Source organism: Pongo pygmaeus, chromosome X (assembly GCF_028885625.2).
Source record: "Pongo pygmaeus isolate AG05252 chromosome X, NHGRI_mPonPyg2-v2.0_pri, whole genome shotgun sequence".
Classification (NCBI taxonomy): Eukaryota; Metazoa; Chordata; class Mammalia; order Primates; family Hominidae; genus Pongo; species Pongo pygmaeus.
The window spans coordinates 157,547,368-157,569,600 of NC_072396.2; the positions used below are offsets into that span (position 1 = coordinate 157,547,368).

Consider the following 22,233-nt stretch of genomic DNA (forward strand, 5'->3'; position numbering starts at 1 on the left):
ACTGAAAATGCACTCTTCTCGAAGTAAGCAGACCTGGAAATACGGTTTTTAGTTTTGGCCTCTGCTACTGTGTAACCTTGGGCCAATCCCTTTTTCTTCTCTGGACTTCAGTTTCCCTACATTACAACCGAGCTGGCTGGACAAAATGCCCCAGAATGGCCTTAACATTTTTGGCAAACAAGGATTTTCTCTACAAGGACGTCTGTGTGACCAGAGGTGATGGGACAGGACTGATAGCAGTAGAGGTGGGTTTAATCTGCTCTCATATGTGATCCTGACAAATGGGTCCCATCATCCTTTTTCCTTACTGCAATGGCCAGGGAAAGAGGGGAGATGGGAAAGAAAGGTGTGAGGGTGTTCTGCTCATTAAAAGAAGGCAGGAAACTGTGAGAGACATTTTTCATAAAAGTACGGTTCTAAAATGATTTTAAAGGGGGAGTGGTAAAAGAGTTAAACCCTCAGCTGTGCAAAACTGCTTGGCCTACCAGGTAAGACATGCTTTGCTGGGCACAAGCAATCTCAACTCAGTTCATCAAATACTGAGGGGAAAAAAGGGGGAGATGTTGTGTTTCTCAGTGAATGTTCTAGTTAACCAAAAGTAAACCTGCAATCCATTTTGATTTCAACTCTTCTCAATGGTGTGATGTGGGAGGTGGTATGCCGGTGAACATGGCAGCTCTATTTGTTGATTACCCATTTGCCCTATGGGCTCTGGTGAGGCCACTTTCTAAGCTTTCTGAACTTGCTTTGTCACGCGATAGGAAGGACATAGGCAATTGGGTGGAGACATTTCTTATCCTCCACGATTTTTCTGTCCCATAGGGCCAGTGTCTGAGGTAGTGGAAAGAATAAGAGCCCTCTAGTCAAAATGTCAGGCTTTTCCATATGATGGGGTCAGAACCCAGGAACATTGGCATACCCTGGTCTCCAGTGCCTAACTCCCTTGAACACCCCAAACACTGACCTTGGCTTTTTTTTCCCCTTCTATGGTGTCAGCCCTGAACCACCATTCTGCATCCCCTGGCTGATGAGACACAACCACATCTCAGAGAGACCCCAGTTGGTGAGCCCTTCCAGTTCCCTGAGTCTTTTTCCTGAGTACCCAAAGTTGGGGTGAAGAGCACTCTAGGAAATTTAAGTATGAAGCAACTCTTGGGCTCCTGTAGCCCAATGTCCATCCTGATGGAGGAGCAGTCCTGCTGTGGCCAGAGCCCTGTAACAAAACCCATTAGGATCCTCCTTGACCTCATCCAGAGACAAGGCACGCGGCGTTACTGGAGGCTCAAGGGTACGGAGTAACCAGCCGTTGGGTACCTCCTGATGCCCAAAATTGTCCAAGTCTTTCAGAATGCAGATTCAGCCATGGCAGTCAATTTACCACACTCCCTTCACCATCAAATACAACTCTCGGGCACAGGCCCTTTCTTCCAAGAAAAACACACATTTCACATTTTGCAGAGAAGACACAGGACCCAGTGCCCCTTGAGGCGGATTCCCGGCCCAGCCCCCAAGGAGCCGGCCCTCCTCCCCCTCCCCCAGCCCGGCCCCGCCCTGTCTGTGTCTGGAGATGGCCGGGGGATGACTGCAGAAGCCTGAAGGGGCGGGGGCCGGGCGGCGCGCAGGCTGCGGGCGGAGGCAGGAGCGCGCGCCTTTTTGTGCGGCTCCTGGCACCTGTCCGATTGGCTGGGCCCGCGCTGCCGTCGGAGTGGGCGGAGCCAGCAGCGAGCTGGGATCTGTGCCCAGTCGCAGCCAGGAGCGGCCGCAGACGGAGCGCACCTCGCAGCTGCCGGGCGGGCGCGGGGGGGAGCTGCGTCCAGCAGAGCTGCTGGGTGGTTGCTCCTCCCGGGCTCTCATCTCCGGTATCCGGGCCGACCCCCGCACCCCCTACTTCCCTTGCCCTCGCTGCTCTCTCCTTAGAGGCGACTCTTTGGGGAAGGGCCAGCAATCCCGCCTTCCCTGGCCCCAATAGTGACCCACTCTCCCAGCCCACCTCTGTTCCTTTTCGCGGCCCAGTCTCCCGCGCCCTCAGGCGCCCAGAACGCCCCGGCCATGGGCATCCGAGGCATGCTGCGAGCCGCAGTGATCCTGCTTCTCATCAGGACCTGGCTCGCGGAGGGCAACTACCCCAGTCCCATCCCGAAATTCCACTTCGAGTTCTCCTCTGCTGTGCCCGAAGTCGTCCTGAACCTCTTCAACTGGTAAGCGGGCACCGCCAGGCTAGGCACGGCGGGGACGGGAATGGAGACGGGCAGACGACCTCTGGCCTCTTGGACGGAGCGGGCTGGGGGGGACTCGGACCCGGGCTCGCTGAGCCCTGGCGCCCGGGCCCTGCCTGTTGGCCCCTAGAAGGGGTGAGGTGGGAGTGGAGTGTTGAAATGGAGCCCTGTGCTTCCGCCCACCTGTTACTGCGGAGCTTGACTGAGCCCTGCGTGTGCCTAAACCGCAGCCCGAGGGGTGGGGGCGGGGGTTGCCCTCGTCCCAGGATCTGTCCATCCATCCCCAAGGATTTAAGGTTCCCGGCAGCTTTCCCCAGCTTTGGCACCTGTGGGATTGGGGAGGAGGGTACAGGATGACGGGCAATTCACAAAACATAGACAGGAGAGACACCTGTTTGAGTCTACATTTTGGTCCATTTCCTGAGGCTCGCGCGCGTGCATGCATGTGTTGAGGGGGTGAGGGACTCTTTCCAATGCGGCAGATAGAAATGATTAACTCAAACCCATCGGAGCCCAGACAGTGCCATCGTGTCTGAATAACCACGAACCGTGTGGTCTGGGATGGGTGTGCTTTTGTACTTAGTCGTGTGAAAATATTTGAAGACTCCGGTTTTTTTCTCTTTTTGATTTCAAGTTTGTTTGGGTGTGCGAATATCTGAAGCCTTTACATGTAAATCACACAGAAATGTGTATTTGGGGTGGCCACAGATCCTGAGCGTTGGCACATGGGTAATGTGTGCTTGGAAACAGGTGGGAATGCATTGCTTTAATTTGGGAATAATTCATGTGCACATTTTGGGATGTTGCAAAATGAAATTTTTGATTAAAGATGATTAGGAATAATTTTTAACAATGTTTAAATGGCAAGCCAGAAATTAACATGTACTCATAAAGGGGGGGAGGGGGTGTTAGTTTGGCAAGGTTCCAGCAGACAGCCCTGCAGTGCCCTCAACCCAACATACCATACTGCGTCACTGAACATGCACACATGCGCGTGCGCACGCACGCACACACACACACACACACACACTTGCAGGGGCTGACGTTCCCTGGGCAATGCGTCAAAGATTTGAAGAGTCACAGTGATGCCGGGGCCTGTTCTGATTCACAGCCCTGTTGGGGAAGGAGCCCTGTTGAAGGTCTAGGTGAATTGGGTGAGCATGTCAGAGATCTCTGGAAAGGCCAGCCCTCCGCAGAGCTGGGCTGGGTCCACTTATCTATGCTCACCCAAGACACCTCCAGGGTGGAAGCACATGCTCAGCAAGAGATATACCTGCTCCCAGAATAGATGTCTTTCCGAGGAGAGCTCTGAGCCCCAAGAATGTGAAATGGTTTGGTTGGATGAGGGTCGTAAATCTCAGCTACACCAGCAAGGCTCTCTCTGGGTGTCTTATGCCATATGCCAAGTCTGGAAAACAGAGGTGTGCAGAAACAAGGTTGACATAAAAGTGACTAAAAAATGCCCAGCCCTAGCCCAGGTAAGGAGAAATGAAACTTTGAGCTCATCTTACGAGGGCACTGAGAGCAAAAGATGACTTTTCCTGGGGCAATCAGGTGCCCCTGGAAGGAGGACCCCCACCAACCTAGAAAACAGCGTGGAGGCTGATTGCAAGATGGGGCTCTTGAAGGGGTTGAAGTAATGCATTTTTCTGAGGGCTTTCATCTGCCCACTCTTCTTCGTCTCCCCTTCTCCTACCGCCTCCTCTCCTCAACCCCGAGTCCTGCCTGGTAACAGGGATCCAGTCTCTGAGCCCCACCTTCTGGATTAAAGCTGGGAAGGTGGGGGGGAGGGGGGAGGAAAGAGGAGTCTGCGTCACCGCTGCGCTTCTGGCTGACTCACCATGGGGAGGGAGGGGAGCAGGGAGAGAGAGTGTGTACACGTATGACTGGACACATCTGCGTATGTGCTGGAGGAGAGAAGGCCCTAGCAAGGCAACCACTGGCAAGTGGGCCCCAAGTCGACCGGCATTTACTTATGACTTCTCTGTTTCAGCAAAAATTGTGCAAATGAAGCTGTGGTTCAAAAGATTTTGGACAGGGTGCTGTCAAGATACGATGTCCGCCTGAGACCGAATTTTGGAGGTAAGGCATATCCAAACACTAGAGAACTTGGGTTAGGTGTCCTAGACCTGAGACACAGCAAGCCAGCCCTGCCCTGTAAGCTGACCAGTGGTATCCTGCGGGCTCTACACCTGTGCCTCTCCAGATCCCACCTTCCTGACTCTGCAGAGACCAGCAAGGAAGCACCCCCAGGCCTTCTGCACCCTGTAATATCTCTCACTTCTCTGCCTTCAGATGCATGAGAGCCTTCTACCTCCTCCACACTCCCCTTACAATGGTGTGGCTGGCAAAGAGCTAAGCACAGAAATGGGTGTACAGGATGCAGCGTGCTGTGTTTCTCAGGCTAGAGTTTTCTGCTCCAGCTCCTGGAAGGACACATATTCTTCTACTTGAGCACATACTTCACACCCTGGGCACTTGTCCCATTCAGCCAGTTCAAAACTGAGAGCACGGTCTTTTCTGTCTAGTGTACTTAACCCACCCAGGCCCTGGAAACTTCCACCTCAGCTCCCTCATTCTCAGTTTATATAAGACGCCGCAGTCAGTGTGGTCTTTATAAACCCAGCCGGATCACCTCAGGAACTTTTAATGGTTTTATCTAACTGCCAAATAAAATCCAGACTCCTCAGCCTAGTACTCAGGTCTCTGGTGCTGAGATTAGAAATGACAAAGAAACTGACACACAAACCCCCAGGAAAATCATACATCAGTTCCTCCCCCATTTTTGTAATTAGCCTCCCATTTAAAAAGGGCGACTAGCCTGGACCACACAGCTTTAAGTGACAGGCAAGCTACCCTGACCCGACATAGCAAACGCAGCATTCTCTAGCCCAGGGGACACCTAGGAAACCTAGATCAAGGACAAATAAAAGAAACAGTCCATTAAAAAGAGGTTAGTTACATTCCAGCTCAAAGGAAGCTCCCACTCCAAAGGGTTAATGAAAGCTAATGATCTGCATTTATGCATATGAATAGAGGTCTTCCAAATACCCTCTGTCTCCACCCTAAGAAAACACAGCTGAGAGGATTCGGCCCTTGCGGTAGACCAGTTTGGCCTGGGGAGCGCCACCTTGAAAAGCAAAGTGGTAGCCCTGGGCCCTAAGCTTTGAAGGTGGGACCCTGAACTGGTGCTTCCCCTTAGCTCCCTTGCTCCCTCCGAAGTGTGAGAGCAGAAGGCACAGCCCAAGGGATTAAAGCTGAGAGCATACTGGGAAGCTAGGGTAGAAAGGCCAGAAGGCAGGCTCTTTCATTGCAAAACAGCAGCGCGTCTTCTGGGTGGGCCCCCAAGGGATAAAGGTCTGGCCATATGGGAATCCAGGTGTTAGAGTACAGGCAGCACGTCCTTGTATGGCAGCGACTTTGGAATCTTTTGGATCAGTCGCACCAAGCACCAATGGGTGACGTGGGAGTAGCTACTTCGTTTTTTTGTCTTGCCTTTCTCACGTTTCTCAGCAGAGACTGACCAACAACCATTTGAGTACACCAATCACATTCTCCCCACTGTTTCAGGGCCAGGTTGACATCTCTGCAGGCATCCAGGACCGGGGGAGGGAGCAGGGGCAAGAATCAATCTCTGGGGAGGGTTACCCTAAGCTTTGTGGATGTGCACACCTGCAGCGTGTGAGAAAAGCTGGATCCCTGGCTTGATTTAGCCAAACCGATGAAGGTAGGAGGGCAAGGACAACTCAGGACCTTCTAGCATTTAAACAGAAGGGGGCACCACAGGCTCTAGGTCTGAGGCTGTTGCATGGTGGGTGTGAGAAGAGAGACCAGTTGATGGGATAGCTGGGCCAAGGCAGTCAGCGCCTGGGGACTCCAGGACTCCCCCACTAGACACAGAGTCAAACTCCCCTCTGTGTCAGAGGTGGAGTAGAGTTTCAGGGCATACCTCCCCTCACTTCCCCACACATACTCCACATGCAGAGGCCTCACCTAACTGTGGTCCAGTTCAAACAGGAGCCTTATTCCTTCCTTGCATATGGGGGACAGTGAGAAGAGGAGGAGGATGAAAAGGAGGAGGACGATCCAGAGAAAATTAACAAAGCCAATTCCTTCTAGGCAAGAGAACTGGGACTCTGCATTGTGGCAAAAGGCCGCCCTTGAGGGCTTCACCTAGCTTAGCACTTGGCATGATTTAGGCACCCGATATTGTGAAGGAATGAAGGAGATATTTTCATTCCTTCATTCATCTGCTAGATAGGAAGTACAATTGAGGCAGGAAAGGTTCCAGGAGAAAGGGAGGTGATTACCCCCACCACTTTTCCTGCCTTCCTGAGGGGACAGGGTGTGACAGTGATGGGCTGGGGCCACCATCCTAGACATGGTATTTGGACTCCTTATCAGGACGTTTCTCATCCCCTCCCCACCCCCGTTATCTGTTTAGGGATATGGGATTCCTCATGGAGATTCTCATCCTGACCACTACTGGCACAAAAGGTTCCCCTTTAAGGGGATAAATTAGAAGAATGTCCCCTTCCTCTGAGCTGCATCCCTGTGCCAGGACTCATGGCTTGGTGAGGGGAATGTGAACTGCATTTCAGCTCCCACTTTCCCTTCAACTAGGAGTCCTTGGACAGGCTTCTGGCCTAGCCCTTCGGGGTCGCCAGCATTCCACCATAAGGAAAGGAGTTGCCTGAATCATGCGGAATGGTCTAGAGAAGTCTAACGCTGAGGTGTAGCTGGCTGGCCCCTCTGGAGCTTGCTGCCTGCCTAACACAGCTTCCCTTCTCTAAAGGCACGTGGGGAGCCCGAAAGGCAGCCATCAAGAACTGTGTTTCTTGGAACTCCTGTCACCACATAACACTTTTCTGGGGCTTGTTCACAACAGGCCTGGATGCTGGAGTCTGGGCTGTACCCTAACACAGAGGCTCATTTACTTCACGGCTGCCATTCAGATGCTTATTCCCAATAGAGCTTTCCTTTGTGAAGCTTTGGGCTTGGAATAACACATTTCTCTCTTTGCAGCTCAGCTTCTGGGCAATCAGCCTGCAGTAAAACCAGCAGGCTGAATTGCAGGCGTCATGCATGTTTCCCTGGCAGCAATGTGATGTAATACATGGAGACTAAGGGCTTTGCTGTGGGACTGGCTGTAGAAAGCTTTGAGCTGAGGAGCGAACAATAAAAATGTATTTGCCCACAGTGCCTTACAGTGTACTACATATTTTCACATCCATGAACACATCTGAGTCCTGCAAGTGGACAGTGCTAACACCTGGGTGTGAAAAAAGCTAGGAGGCAGAAGTACACTAACACAAACATTCACACACTGTCACACTCACACATTAACACACACAATTACCCTCTCCTGTGCACTCACCGACTCACATGAACACGCTCACAAATTCATTCTCACACATAGACACACCCACTGAGCATGATCACACGTTCACTTACTCTCACACATTAGCATGCTCACGTACACCACACTCACAAGTCCACATCCACACATGAACATATGCACGCGTTCACTCAAACTCAAACATGCTCACAAACACATGCAAATTTATTCACATTAACACACTCACATGCACACACATTCACTCACACAAACATGCTCACACATCCAAACACCTTCACGAATTTATTCACACACTTTAACATGCTCACACACGCAAACATGCTCACACATTTACTACACACGTTATATATGAGACCACGCTCAAATTCACTCACACATTAACACACATACACACAAACATGCTCCCACATCTACATACACATATGAATATACTCACATTCACCCACACACAAATATGCCCACATACACAAACACACTCACAAATTCACTCAAAAACGTGACACATATTAACATCCTCACACACAAACACATGCTCGCACATACACACATAAACATAACCACACTTTCACTCATGCATGGGCGTGCTCACATACATGAAAGCACTCGCATATTCACTCACACACATGAACGTGTTCAGAGTATACTCACAGATTCACTCACCTGCTGAAAATATGCACATCTACATTGATAGGTACATGGACATTAACATGCTTACACACATACTCTTGCATTCACCCACACATGAGCATTCTCACATACACGAACATGCTAATGTAGTCTTCCATATACATGAGTAGTATGCCAGTACAGGTGGACACATCACACAATACACAAACACGCTCATGTACACTTACGTCTACACAACTAGTTCACAGACACGAACATGCGCAGGCGTTCACTCACACATGGACATACTCACAAATACACTAACACATGAACAGGCTCACATACTGTAATACATGCACACACTCACACATTCACTCACACTTCCTCACAAACACCCTCGTACTTATGGACATGCTCATATGTTCAGTCCCACAAAACCACACTCACACATTCACACACAGACATCCTCACATAAACTCATATGTATATGTTCACACATTCACTCTCACACACAGACAAGCTCACAAACATGCTTGGTCATACCCTCACTTGCACATGAACACAATCATACACTCCCACACAACACACCTACACACACTCACATGCTCACAGATCTACTTCTGTACAACACACTCAAGCACACAAACATGCTCACACACTTCACTTATACACAAACATGATTACACACACTGGCACATTTACCTGAACATGAACACACAAATTCACTCACACGCACGAACATGCTCACATACACTCATATACACAGCTCACACAATCACACACACACATGTACGCCCACAAGCACGCACATTCACTCACACACACAAACATGTGCACACGCAGCCATGAATCTTGGCTCCTGCTTTTGGGCTCATTGCTTTTCAGGTTTTATCAGGAAAACGTTTAGAAGGAGTGCTTCATCCCTTGACGTTCTCTTTATTTTGCCCTGACCCCTTCCTTTGCACATATCGTGGGCGAGGCCTTGCTCTAACTATGAGATCAGTGCTATCACTATCCCCATTTTACCCATGAGGAGACTAAGACTCAGCAGGGTTAGGTGACTTACTCAGGATCACACAACTAACAAGTTTCAAAGAGGGTTCAAACCCAGGCAGTCTGGCTCCCAAGTTTATGCTCTTAACCTTTATTCTACCTTTCATGTAATTGTGTCTTTCTGTCTTCTAGGTGCCCCTGTGCCTGTGAGAATATCTATTTATGTCACGAGCATTGAACAGATCTCAGAAATGAATATGGTAAGTGTGTTAGTTTCAGCTATGGGGTTGGGAACAGAGGACATGGAACAAACAGCAGGCTTATAATCCAAGTCCAGTTGTTCTGACCTGTGACAGAACTCACATAAAGGAACAAGGTAGGTTTGGGACACTGCAGCCATTCAGAATAAAAACTACATTAATTTAACCCCTACACCACACCACATCCAGAAACTCGGCTCCAGATGGATTATAGACTTAAAAGTGAAAGGCTTATGAAGCTTTTAAAAGATAGTGTAGAACACTGGCTTTATGTCTTGCAGTAGGATTTCTTTAAAAAGACACGGAGAACGCAGACCACACAAAATAAATCTGGTAACTTCAACTATATTGAAATTCTGTGTAACCAAATTTATAGAACTCCTGTTTTACAAAACAAAACCATTATAACAAGTGTGAAAGGATCAATCACAGTGGACTAAGATGCTTGCAGCATGAAGGACATATTCAAAATATGCATCATTTTGTGAATTAATAAGAATATTTTTAAACCAATAGAAAAATTATCAGAAAATATGAACAAGAATATCACTTCTGTGAAGAAAATTAAACAGCAGGTAAATATATGAAACATATGAAAAGATGGTTAGCCTTGTTAGTAATGCAAAATAAAATCAGAATGAGAACCCATTACATACCAAATTAGCAAAAGTCAAAAGTCAGACAATACCAATGTTGGTGAAGCAGAAGCACTGGGAACCCTCTGCAGCTTTTCGGCGCTTGGCTTTCGGCAGGGATATAAAGCGGAACTTTTACTTCATCATTTTCATTTCATCATGGTTTTGGTATGCATGTGCATGTGCATGTGATAATCTGCGTGGTATATTCGTATATTATCCAGAAAAGCAGGCGAACAAATTATAATTGCACACGTCCACCTGAGTGAATCTCACAAAGATAATGTTGAGTGAAAGAAGCAAATTATGAATACATACAGTATTATTTCATTCAGATAAAATTTTAAAAACAGGTCCAACTAAGCAATATGTTTTCCAGCAATACATAGACAATAAAACTCTTAACACAAAGCAAGGGAATTATCATAAAATCTAGGATAATGGTTACTGCTGGGGCTGTGAGGGAAATATATTCTGGAAGACATACATTGGGGTTTGAAAGTTATTGGTAATATTCTGTTTCTTAACCTGGATTCTAATTACACAAGATTCATTTTATTCTCTCTTTAAACATCCGTATGTTTCATGCACTTGTATATAGTTATGATATACGTCATACACTTGCATACACAAGTGCATGCACACATACACACATACCCTACACACACCAAGGATGGAGCGCTGGACAACCAAACTTACAACTGGGATTTACATTTATCTTCCCAGGACTACACGATCACGATGTTTTTTCATCAGACTTGGAAAGATTCACGCTTAGCATACTATGAGACCACCCTGAACTTGACCCTGGACTATCGGATGCATGAGAAGCTGTGGGTCCCTGACTGCTACTTTCTGAACAGCAAGGATGCTTTCGTGCACGATGTGACTGTGGAAAATCGCGTGTTTCAGCTTCACCCAGATGGAACGGTGCGGTATGGCATCCGGTGAGTCCCCTAGGGGTCTGGGGATGTCCCAGCAGACTTCCTTCTTCCTGCTGAATATTCTACAAACACACTCTAAGGGACACACAAAGGCACCCACTGCTTTCCAAACCCGTCTTGAACTTCCCCCTTCACTCATTCTACCCAGTAGCCAAAGTGGAAATTTCAGTTTCCCACAGAGACCCTTAGCTGTTCTGTCCCCACACCTTGGTTTCTGCTGTTCCTTCTGTCTGGATTGGTCAGTCCTTTCCCCCTTTCCATGAGCTGAAACCTTGCCCACCCTGAAATCCCTAACTCAAATGCCCCCTTGGTCAAGAAGTCCTCCTTGATTCCCTCAACTGAAAGACCTCTCCCTCCACCCTAGTGTTGCATGCATTCTGTTCTTTATCTTTGTCTTTTCTCTCCGTGCAGTGAGGGAGGGAGAAGATGAATGCTGAAGTCCATGCAGTCAACGAGGGGGCCTGCTTTCTGCCATCAATCATATTTGCATCATGCAGGGCCTCCAGGAGTGCGGAGGGGCAGGGTGTGTGTGGCATGGGTCTCTGGTCTATGGCTCTCCACACACACAGAACAATTGCAAGCTGAACCTCCTCACTAGTCTAGTTATAGCACAGGAGACAGTCACCAAGTTTCTCCTCACAGCGGCATCTCTTACAAGCTGTCTCCAAAGACGTGTGTAAGAGATCAGTTTAGCTCAGAAAATGTGTCTGAGAAGTAGCTACCAGGGTTCGGCTCTTACGGTTTTTACAGATCTAATCTCTGGGTTTCTCTTTCTCTGTGGAGCTCTTGCTCCATTCCTTCCTTTTTCCATCCACCTTCCCACAGACCCAGGCTCTGAAATCAGAAAATAACAAGACTCACAGGGAACAGGTCACTGGTCACACTTGTTCTACTTAAAGGGAGAATTAGCTGAATAATGCTGCATGGAGGATTCATAGAAGGGAGAAAAACACACATGCACTCACACGTGCACGCACACACCATATCCAGTGTACAAAATGGAAATTATTTCAAGGAAGCAGTTGAAAGGGACTCAGCTGGGGTTAGCAGATGAGAAGGGCAGAATAAGGGATGGAGCAGAGCCTCCCAGGGGAGGCTGTAGAGAGCTTGTGTCTTATCTTCTCTCCCACTGGACACTTCGCCCACTTTCTCAGCACCTCTGAGACCCCTCAGATTCTTCTTTTTTTTTTGAGATGGAGTCTCACTCTGTTGCCCAGGCTGGAGTGCAGTAAGTGGCACAATGTTGGCTCACTGCAACCTCCGCCTCCCGGGTTCAAGCAATTCTCCTGCCTTAGCCTGCCCAGTAGCTGGGAATACAGGTGAGTGCCACCACACCCAGCTAATTTTTTGTATTTTTAGTAGAGACAGGGCTTCACTGTGTTAGCCAGGATGGTCTCCATCTCCTGACCTGATCCGCCTGCCTCGGCCTCCCTAAGTGCTGGGATTACAGGCGTGAGCCACCGTGCCTGGCCAGATTCTTCTTACGGATGCACCCACCACATTGCAACTTAAAGCTCCTGCCCACTTCATATACTGTCAACAGTGCCATGGCCCACCACAGATATGTTTATCCCTTCTGTCCATTTTGCACCCAACGACACTTTGCTAGTCCCCAGTACCCACATAGGCCTGCACCTCTGGCTTGTGTACAGATGTGGCCAGAGGCAGGCCTGGATGGAGGCTCCCAACTGTACATGCACACTTGACACCAGCACTCCACATTGCATCTGGAGTCTCAGCTGATTTGGTGTAGCACAGTTTTCTCTTGCTAGCCTCACTCCTTCTGTAGGAAGCACCCCTTTCGGTCTCTGCATTCAGTTTCCTCCAGGGCCCTTCCCATCTGACACCCTGCAGTTTTCTGACATGCCATACGTGTGTTCTCTGTTTATGTGCTGCCAGGTCTCTTGGTTACTTTGTCACAAACAAATTTCCTCTCTCCTCTCTACACATGGGTCAGTCCTTGGGATAACTCTTCCCTCCCCACCCCTGCAGTTTCCTCAGAATGGTTGTTTGCCTAGGCTTGACTCACTTTCTCCTTCCTTTTTGTTTTCCTTTGCAGACTCACCACTACAGCAGCTTGTTCCCTGGATCTGCATAAATTCCCTATGGACAAGCAGGCCTGCAACCTGGTGGTGGAGAGCTGTACGTATGTCTCCTATGGCCCCCTCTTCCCTACTTGGGGCTGTGGTGATCAGGGAAGCAGAGGCTGAATTGACAGTAAAAGGGACAGTGTATCTCCCGTGCTCCCTCCCTCCCCCCATTCTCTCTCCCAAAATAAATAGACGATAGAGGATAGATAGATGATAGAAATAAAGAGAGAAAGATGGTGGAGAGACAGATAGGTGATAGATGATTTATTGACAGATAGATGTATAAACACAGCATCTGGGACTAGGTGGTCTTTAGAGCACAAACGGTCCTCTGGGAAAATGTCACCTTACTATTGGGAAAGTGTGCGCAAGTTAGTGGGTAGGAGCTTGTAGCATGTCTTTTTCGTGCTTTTCTTTCTTTCTAAGAATCTGAGACTACCTCTGTTTCTTTCCTTCCCAGATGGTTACACGGTTGAAGACATCATATTATTCTGGGATGACAATGGGAACGCCATCCACATGACTGAGGAGCTGCATATCCCTCAGTTCACTTTCCTGGGGAGGACGATTACTAGCAAGGAGGTGTATTTCTACACAGGTGGGTCTGACCCCTTCCCTCTCTCCTGTCTCATGTCTGCCTTGCACCTCCATAAACTCCTAGCGGCCTCTGATTTTGGCTCCTATTCTCTGATGCCTCCTTTTCCATTTCCTACTGGTTCCAGGCCCCCTTAATAAAGCCCAAATGGCTCATCCACTGCCAATGAGGGATGGCCGTGGAAGCACTTAGCCAGGTTCACAACACTCTGCAGGTGTAAAAGATTCATGCTCCTCTCAGGGCTGGCCTTTCACCCTCCATCTGTTTGTACCTTGGGAACATCTCTTGCCTCTCCCGTTCCAAAACTTCACCTAACATGGAGCAAGTGAGAAAGGAAAGTGGAGAGAGCAGACTTGCTATGCTCATGTGCCTACTGAGATACGCCATTGTCACTGACCTGCTAGTGCAGCAAACAGAACCAGATCTGCAGTCTGCCCAAGCTGGATGCCTCTGGATGGAGTATTACAAGCTGAACTTCCCATTGCTCTCCCCTCCTCCCCTCCTTCTCCATCCTGTACCTCTCCACCCTGCTGCAAGTGCCCCTCAGCCCTGCCACCCTAATTCCAGTGTGTCTCCTTGCCAGGTTCCTACATACGCCTGATACTGAAGTTCCAGGTTCAGAGGGAAGTTAACAGCTACCTTGTGCAAGTCTACTGGCCTACTGTCCTCACCACTATTACCTCTTGGATATCGTTTTGGATGAACTATGATTCCTCTGCAGCCAGGGTGACAATTGGTAGGTTCTGTCTCTGTCCCAGGAAGGAATTTGGGTCATTTGGCTCGGAAAAAAAAGTTGAGAGTAAGGAAAAAGTACCTGGAACAGTGTGTGACTACACAGGCAAGGAAATAAGGATTTTTCCAATAGACATTTGCACCTTCGTACAGGTGCACAGCCAATCCCCAATAGAGAGACCGATATTAGAGACAGATGTGAAAAAAAATCAAGGTTGGAATCTTGGCCCGTCGAGCCCCGAGTACCAGAATTCATTAGTTCTTGAATGCATAAGTAAATGGACAAGTCATAAGTTTAGACCATAGGGGCCATTAAAAGGGGGCTAAATCGCAGGGTGTCTGGGACAGGAGCTGAGGAGATGAGGAGAGCAGCACAAAGACAGCCTGGTCAGGCTTAGGAAGACCTTGTACTTTATGTCTAAGCATGCGGAGCCAAGAAAAATGTTTGAGCAGTACCAAGAAGAGACCTAAGAGATCAACTCCCTGGTTTGTCTGGCCCCATCCAGCAGAATGTCAATGTGTCCCAGATCCAGGTCTGGTTTCTCCTTCACCATCTGTGGGGCAGACTCCTCAGCCTCCCTCTTTAGGAGAACGTTCTGGACTAAAGCTTTATATTTGTGTAATAGTTTAGGGCTCAGAAAACCTTCCCAAGAACTAAAGAAAGGCAAAAGGGAAAGGAGCCATCATAGGACAAGGTGGGGCTGAAGATGTCAATTGCTATGAAGCCATGGCTGGAGGTTTGAGACTTGACCCTAAGAGCAATAAGAAGTCATTGAACCATTGAAGCGTGGGCTGAGTTTAAAGATGGGGGAAAAGGAATAAAGAGAGAGCCGAAGGCCTTTGCTGTGGGCCCTCCTCACCCCAAATATGTTTGGCTGTGGGCCTGACAGGTTGCCAAGAATGTTAGCCATCAGAGGAGACTAAGCCTGTACTGTGTTGCTTACAGGCTTAACTTCAATGCTCATCCTGACCACCATCGACTCACATCTGCGGGATAAGCTCCCCAACATTTCCTGTATCAAGGCCATTGATATCTATATCCTCGTGTGCTTGTTCTTTGTGTTCCTGTCCTTACTGGAGTATGTCTACATCAACTATCTTTTCTACAGTCGAGGACCTCGGCGCCAGCCTAGGCGACGCAGGAGACCCCGAAGAGTCATTGCCCGCTACCGCTACCAGCAAGTGGTGGTGGGAAACGTGCAGGTTTGACTTTTTGACTGACAATCAGCTTTCCCTGAGCACCTTTTGAGCCCAGGCTTAGCGCTTTTGACCCTTTTGCATTTCGTAGCTTTTTAAATACGCGCACACACACATGCGCGCACATGCAAAACACACACACACACAGCACACACACAACATATAACAAAGAAGTAGTACTATTTCTCATCACTCCTTTATAGACGATCATTGTCCAAGGTCTCAAGGCAAGTAAGTGGCAGAGCTAAATTTCTCCAGACCTTTGGACTGAATTTGGTCCACTTTGCATGCTTCCAGAGCAGGCAATGAAGCTGGAAGGGAAGATGGGTGCAGGGAGGCTGAAAGGAAAACAGTCACCAGAGAGGCTGGCCTACCTATCCCTCCTTCCTTGGCACTTCAGACTCCCAAGGCAATGCTGAGGCTTTTGCTGTGGGCAGTATGTTAATGCCCAGCTACCTCCCTCCTTCGCAGAAAGCCCGGTCCTGCCCACCTGAGCAGGCATCCATCCGCCACACAGCACTCCTGAGGGAGCAGCTGCCTCCAGCGAGACACTGGCTTGGCAGCCTCCATAGCCTTCCCTTGCATGCTAACAGCCGATTGGTCCTGTTCCTCACCCCTTGAACACCAGAGACCCCACGAGGAGCTGGCTCTATCTGTCAAAGAGATCAGTAGTAACATTGCAAGTGCTGATGAGGGAAGTCCCTTCCCTCCTCCCTCCCCCCAGTGCATAGCCATCTAGGCGATATGAAACTGATGAGCCTATCCATTATCTCCTCAAAGGATGGCCTGATTAACGTGGAAGACGGAGTCAGCTCTCTCCCCATCACCCCAGCGCAGGCCCCCCTGGCAAGCCCGGAAAGCCTCGGTTCTTTGACGTCCACCTCCGAGCAGGCCCAGCTGGCCACCTCGGAAAGCCTCAGCCCACTCACTTCTCTCTCAGGCCAGGCCCCCCTGGCCACTGGAGAAAGCCTGAGCGATCTCCCCTCCACCTCAGAGCAGGCCCGGCACAGCTATGGTGTTCACTTTAATGGTTTCCAGGCTGATGACAGTATTATTCCTACCGCAATCCGCAACCGTGTCGAAGCCCATGGCCATGGTGTTACCCATGACCATGAAGATTCCAGTGAGAGCTTGAGCTCGGATGAGTGCCATGGCCATGGCCCCAGTGGGAAGCCCATGCTTCACCATGGCAAGAAGGGTGTGCAAGAAGCAGGCTGGGACCTTGACGACAACAATGACAAGAGCGACTGCCTTGCCATTAAGGAGCAATTCAAGTGTGATACTAACAGTACCTGGAGCCTTAATGATGATGAGCTCATGGCCCATGGCCAAGAGAAGGACAGTAGCTCAGAGTCTGAGGATAGTTGCCCCCCAAGCCCTGGGTGCTCCTTCACTGAAGGGTTCTCCTTCGATCTCTTTAACCCTGACTACGTCCCAAAGGTCGACAAGTGGTCCCGGTTCCTCTTCCCTCTGGCCTTTGGGTTGTTCAACATTGTTTACTGGGTATACCATATGTATTAGTCCCCCAGTGCTCCAGAACGGCAGGAGCACTGTGCTGTGCTCCTTTCACCGTTTCTTTTGGGTTTGTTTTTCCCTCTTTCCTTTGTTGCTTTTATTTTGTGGTTATTTGGGCAATCCAATGAGTTCATACTTCTCTTTATAAACATGAGGTGGGGAGTAATTGGAAAGAACATGTTCTAGCTGGAAGGGAAGGGATTGAGGAGGAGTTGGAGGTATACAGCACATGGATTTCCTTTCCTGCTAGAAGACTCTCACCTTTTCAAAGACTTGTAACAAGGAATAAGCATAGAAAAGCCCCTGGAAATGTTTAGAGGACAGAGAAGAGCCAGGTTGGGGGATGGGGCAAGGATCTGGGCCTTTTGCCCACAAACATTTCTGGGGGCTTTTCTGTCCCCCTTGAGGTGTCAACATTTCTTTTTCATTACATTTTTTCTTCTCTTTTTGTTTCCTCCTAGGGATTATGGATCTTGCTCACCCTCTGCTTAGGGCTTTATAGAAGAAAGTCACGCTGGGTTGGGCTGGGGTTCATAGCTAAAGGGCTAGCCATGGCTTAGAAGTTCAGGGAACTGCCTATAGGAGACTTAGGGAGCATTTGTAAGTGCCTTTCCCCCACTGTATTGCATTTGAGTGTGGTGTTTTGGTGCAAGGGTGGAAGGGGAATGTGGGTGGATGGGGCTGCAGAGTGAGACATCAGGGTGAGAGAGCACATACTCAGCGTGTGGGGTTGGCAGAGGGTGGGGGTGATGTCAGGTTGGAAATTACACAGTTGAGCTGGCCTCTTCGGAGGGATTGGAACTTGTCTTGCCTATATTTCTGCTTCAGAACGCTTGACAATAGAGACTCAATACATCTGTCTAAGTCAGGAGTTAGCTTTCTGTCAGTTGCTGAGTTGATCACCAGTTACAGCACTTGGTGAATAAGCACTAAGGTTAGGATAATTCACACTTGCTATTTTACCATCTGATCTACACTAGCAGATGAATATCTATTTGTAAGTCTATATACTAATCCTTTCTATTTGTCTAGTGCATAGTAAGTGTCAACAAGCTCCTGACCCATTACATCACTGGAGCGTCACAGGAGCCCTGTAAGCCAGGGAAGGCAAAGCACATTGTCGCCAGTGTTCCAAGGAAAACGAATGGAGCTTATGCCGCATGCTTGAGGACACGCAGCCAGTGAGTGGTAGATCCACCCTACTTGCTCTTTCTTGTCTTTTTCCTCCTGACTGTCTCAACTGAGGCATTTCCTTTTCTTCCCTCCCCAAAGAGGGTGCTCCAGAGGGCCCCCACCACATCCTATAGCACCTGGGGCATCTCTGCAGGAATAGGCTGGTGACCAGCCAATGAGCGTGACATGAGCAGATGGAGAACACACTCTCTGCCCACTGAGCAGGGCCCCTAACGGAAGTAGGATTGGCCAGCATTCCAACTTGCCAAGCAGCTCCACCTCACTGATGGAGGTTGTGAGGGAGTGAATTTTGCCGAGCACTCAACATATGCCACCTCTTCCTCCCTATGCAGTCTCTCCCTCAGTCCCTTACCCCTCTACCCACTCACCCTTTAACTGTGCTTCTGTGTTTGTGTTTCCGTATATACCTGGGTGTATGCATATGCATCAGGGTGGGTGTATGTACATATACAACCATTTGAGAAGCTTCATAGTGCCGTGTCTAGTGATGTAAATCTACATTGGTGTGTACAGAATTATATCTACAACATGTGGATGCATGCGTGTGTGTGCACATCCCTGTGAAAGTGTGGCTTATGTATGTGTGTGCTTGTGTACACATGGGTCTATGCTGAGTGCATGTACATAAGGGCATGTCTGCATATCTATGTTTATCTGATTTGAATGGGTGTGAAAGGAAATACCCCTGAAAGCATATGTATTCCCTGTTGGTGACCCTTCTAGAACCACTAGAATTCCCTTGGCCTGCTCCCATATGGTGGAGGGGCCCTTTTTGGCCGGGCTGCTAACTGACTGTTTCTTTCCAACTTCCTGTTCCAGGGAGCAGCATCTCCCGGTTCCCTTCCACTGTTTGCCCTGTCCCTCCATCCATCTGTGCTGTCTCCTAGATAGAAGACTGTGGAAGTGAATGTAGTCCTAAGAAGTGGTGAGCTAGTGCCTTGAGGTAGGAAGTGGTGAATCCATGGAAGAAGCTGCAAGTAGAGAGCATTTCACTTTGTCCTAGAAGAACATGTTTGGGGGTAACAGGCTGGGGAGTGAGGCTGAAAGAGGCATCGAGAATAGACACTTGTACAGTCACATACACGTACACCACACAAATCTTGTACAACCGTTGAAAACAAGAAAGTTACCACTGGAAGAGCTAAAATTGGACACCCCAAATAGAGATTCAGGTTGAGGGGAGAGCAGTGACTCCATATCTGAAGCTCCCAATGTGGCTATTGAAAGGCTGGCTTCCTGGAGCCTAAGCATTGGTTGGTTGACGTGGATTTGGGTCTCCAGCACCCTGGAGGTGCTTTCAGCCCTGTGGTGGCAAGCAGTTCATTTGGGATAAAGTCATAAAGGGAGATTGGAGCAGTGTGAAGAAAAAGAGGGTTTTAAGATTTGTCTGGAAGCAATGCACATGAAGGCTTCACAGCACAGAGGAAGGGCAGCGAGGCCAGTTGTAAATATCTCTATAGATCCATATAGCTAGATATAATATTATACCTTAAAAAGGATATCTTGCCCTAACGTGCTGCAATGAGAGCAGTTGAACTCTACTGCGACTCATACTCTGTAGGTTAAGTGTCAAAATGAGGTGGAGATTTGGCAGTGACACCCTTTCAGGAACGTGAACCTTCTGAGTTTGCTATGGATTTGGTCATTTTAGCCTGCACATTGCCAGATCTCCCCTTGTTGAGTCTTGTATGTGGTCTGTCGTCTGTGTCATTTGAGTCCTCAGCTGTCCCCAACCCCTTCCCAGCCCCTCCCCAGCCTACAGTCACCCCCTGTCCAGCAAGCTGCCTCCATCCCATCCCTCTCCTCACCTCACACCAAGTAACTCTGGAAGTGCAGAATGCTTGGTAGTTTGGAGCTTGGGCAGCATCTGGGATGCAGCAACCCCTATTTTACTCTTCTACCCACCTTCCATTTCTTTCCTTCCCATCGACTTCCCCCACCCAGGATCCCTTCTTTGCCACTATCCCATGGGAAGGATACCCCTGTCTGTCTTTCTGAAGTATCATTTTATTGCGGGGATGTGTGACACGTTCCCTACCAAGTTCTTGCTGGTTCCATCTGCCACTGTGGGGTGCCTTTGCACAGGTCATGGACGATCTGGTGGGTCTTAATAGAGCTTGTCAAATGTATTCTTACAATTCATGTCATCTTGTTAATAGCAGGGCTTCAAAGTCTTTGCATATTTAGAGCTGAGTTTTGCTGAGACTGTGGCCATTCCTAATGAGGTTTCCTCATTCCATATATATGATAGCTAACCCTTAAAGCTATTAACTAATGAATGCATTTATTAAGCTATCCACTCGCATGGTACCCTGCTGTGGTGATGAGCAGTAACTTTCTAGCTGTTCCATAGCCCAACATCAAAGGAAATCGTGACTTGTCCTACTAGAAGTGTAGTCTCTTTGTGTTTGTTGTGTAGTGTCCTGTGATCAATATAAAATCTATATTATCAGTGTTGGGTTTTCAGGGGAGGGAGGGAGAGGGTGTTAATATTTCTCTTTGATAAACTTAAATTGTGAAATAGCCCAGTTGTTCAGGGTCACTTCTATTGACTCAATTTGTGTGAGACTTTGCACTCACTATCTTGCCGGACGGACTGCATGCCCAGGGTCAGTAGTCAGCAGAGCTAAAGGTGCCCGAATTTAGCACAACTGGCTGTGGTGCCTGACATAGGGCAGTACCGGGAGATTCTTCAGAGGTCAGCCAAGTCGGTAACATTCTGTGAAGCAGATTAAATACAGTAAAATCAAACAAATGTAGGTCTTTGGAAGTGATGCTGGGCCCAGGCAGTGAAAATCAAGAAAAAAAGGAGAAAGACCAAGACCTGGGTGTCCTGGATGACCTGACCCAAAAAGGGGCACAAAGCAGCAGAGCTTCACGAGGTGACTGGGTGGCTTCTTTGTCCTCATTAAATGTACATCTTTGCATGAAAAGGACCTTGACTGGTCCGGACTTTAACAAAGTAAAATATGAAGAAACGTAAAATTATGCTTCTGAAAAATATGCTGAAATGAAATTTTGTAAATAGCTAAAAGAAAAATAAATAAATATAATAACAAGTACTCTACCAGGTCATTGTGTTTCCTCTCTGTTGGATTAGAAGATACTGAGCAGGACAGCTGTCTGGGCCCAGGAAACCTCTGGCTTCCATCACTCACTTCCCATGGCTTTCCCACCGCTTTTCGCATCGACCTCTTCATACCCCGGGACAGTGGAAGCCATGGTTTTCAAGCCGAGGGGAATTAGCAACAGCACAGTTTAAATTAGTTTTGATTTTGCAGAAGCCATTCTTAATCTTTTAAAACAAAACTTTTAAAACAGAACAGGCCACTGTGGTGCCAAAATACAAGGTGGAAGTTTAGTTCAATTTTGTAGGGGGAGAGCCCCGACTTGAGCCCGCAAGCCAGGGCTGCAGTAAGCCATAATCGTGCCACTGCACTCCAGCCTGGGAGACAGAGCAAGACTGTCTCAAGACAAAACAAAAGGGTTGGAGGAAAGAACTTAAAAGAAGTAATATCTTCCAAGGTAGTGTTCTCAAAGAGAAACAAAAGGGAGTAGAAATACGCCAGCTTCTTAGGAAGTCTCCCTCCAGTATCACTCTGGGCTGGGAAAGGAGGTTAAAAATTTATTGGAGATTATGGACCCCAGCTCTCCACTCACCAACTCCTCCCCACCCGCCTCTCTCAGAAGCACTCTGTGTGCCCTTGGACAAGACTTTGTTCATTTGGGAGCCTCTTCTAGTCCTGTCTCTCCCTGACCAGCTAGCCAGCCCATTCTGACCCCAGGCCAGGTGCTCAAAGCTCTACCCGTTAAGGGGAAGACTTTCCCTTGCCACTGTCTTTCAAGACCACCCCCAGGTGTGCCTGACATGCCAGTGCCATCCATTTTCAGCTTGTA

General features: G+C 48.5%; 1 protein-coding gene across 1 annotated transcript; it reads left to right on the forward strand.

Annotated features, from left to right (window-relative positions):
- Positions 1 to 1,741: 1,741 nt before the first annotated feature.
- On the forward strand, positions 1,742 to 21,398 carry GABRQ (gamma-aminobutyric acid type A receptor subunit theta). Its single transcript, XM_054471346.2, has 9 exons — positions 1,742 to 2,198; positions 4,210 to 4,298; positions 9,367 to 9,434; positions 10,796 to 11,016; positions 13,073 to 13,155; positions 13,564 to 13,701; positions 14,282 to 14,434; positions 15,377 to 15,633; positions 16,408 to 21,398. Exons 1-9 carry the CDS (start codon positions 2,050 to 2,052, stop codon positions 17,146 to 17,148), a joined length of 1,899 nt encoding a protein of 632 aa, XP_054327321.1. The 5' UTR covers positions 1,742 to 2,049; the 3' UTR covers positions 17,149 to 21,398.
- Positions 21,399 to 22,233: the final 835 nt, after the last annotated feature.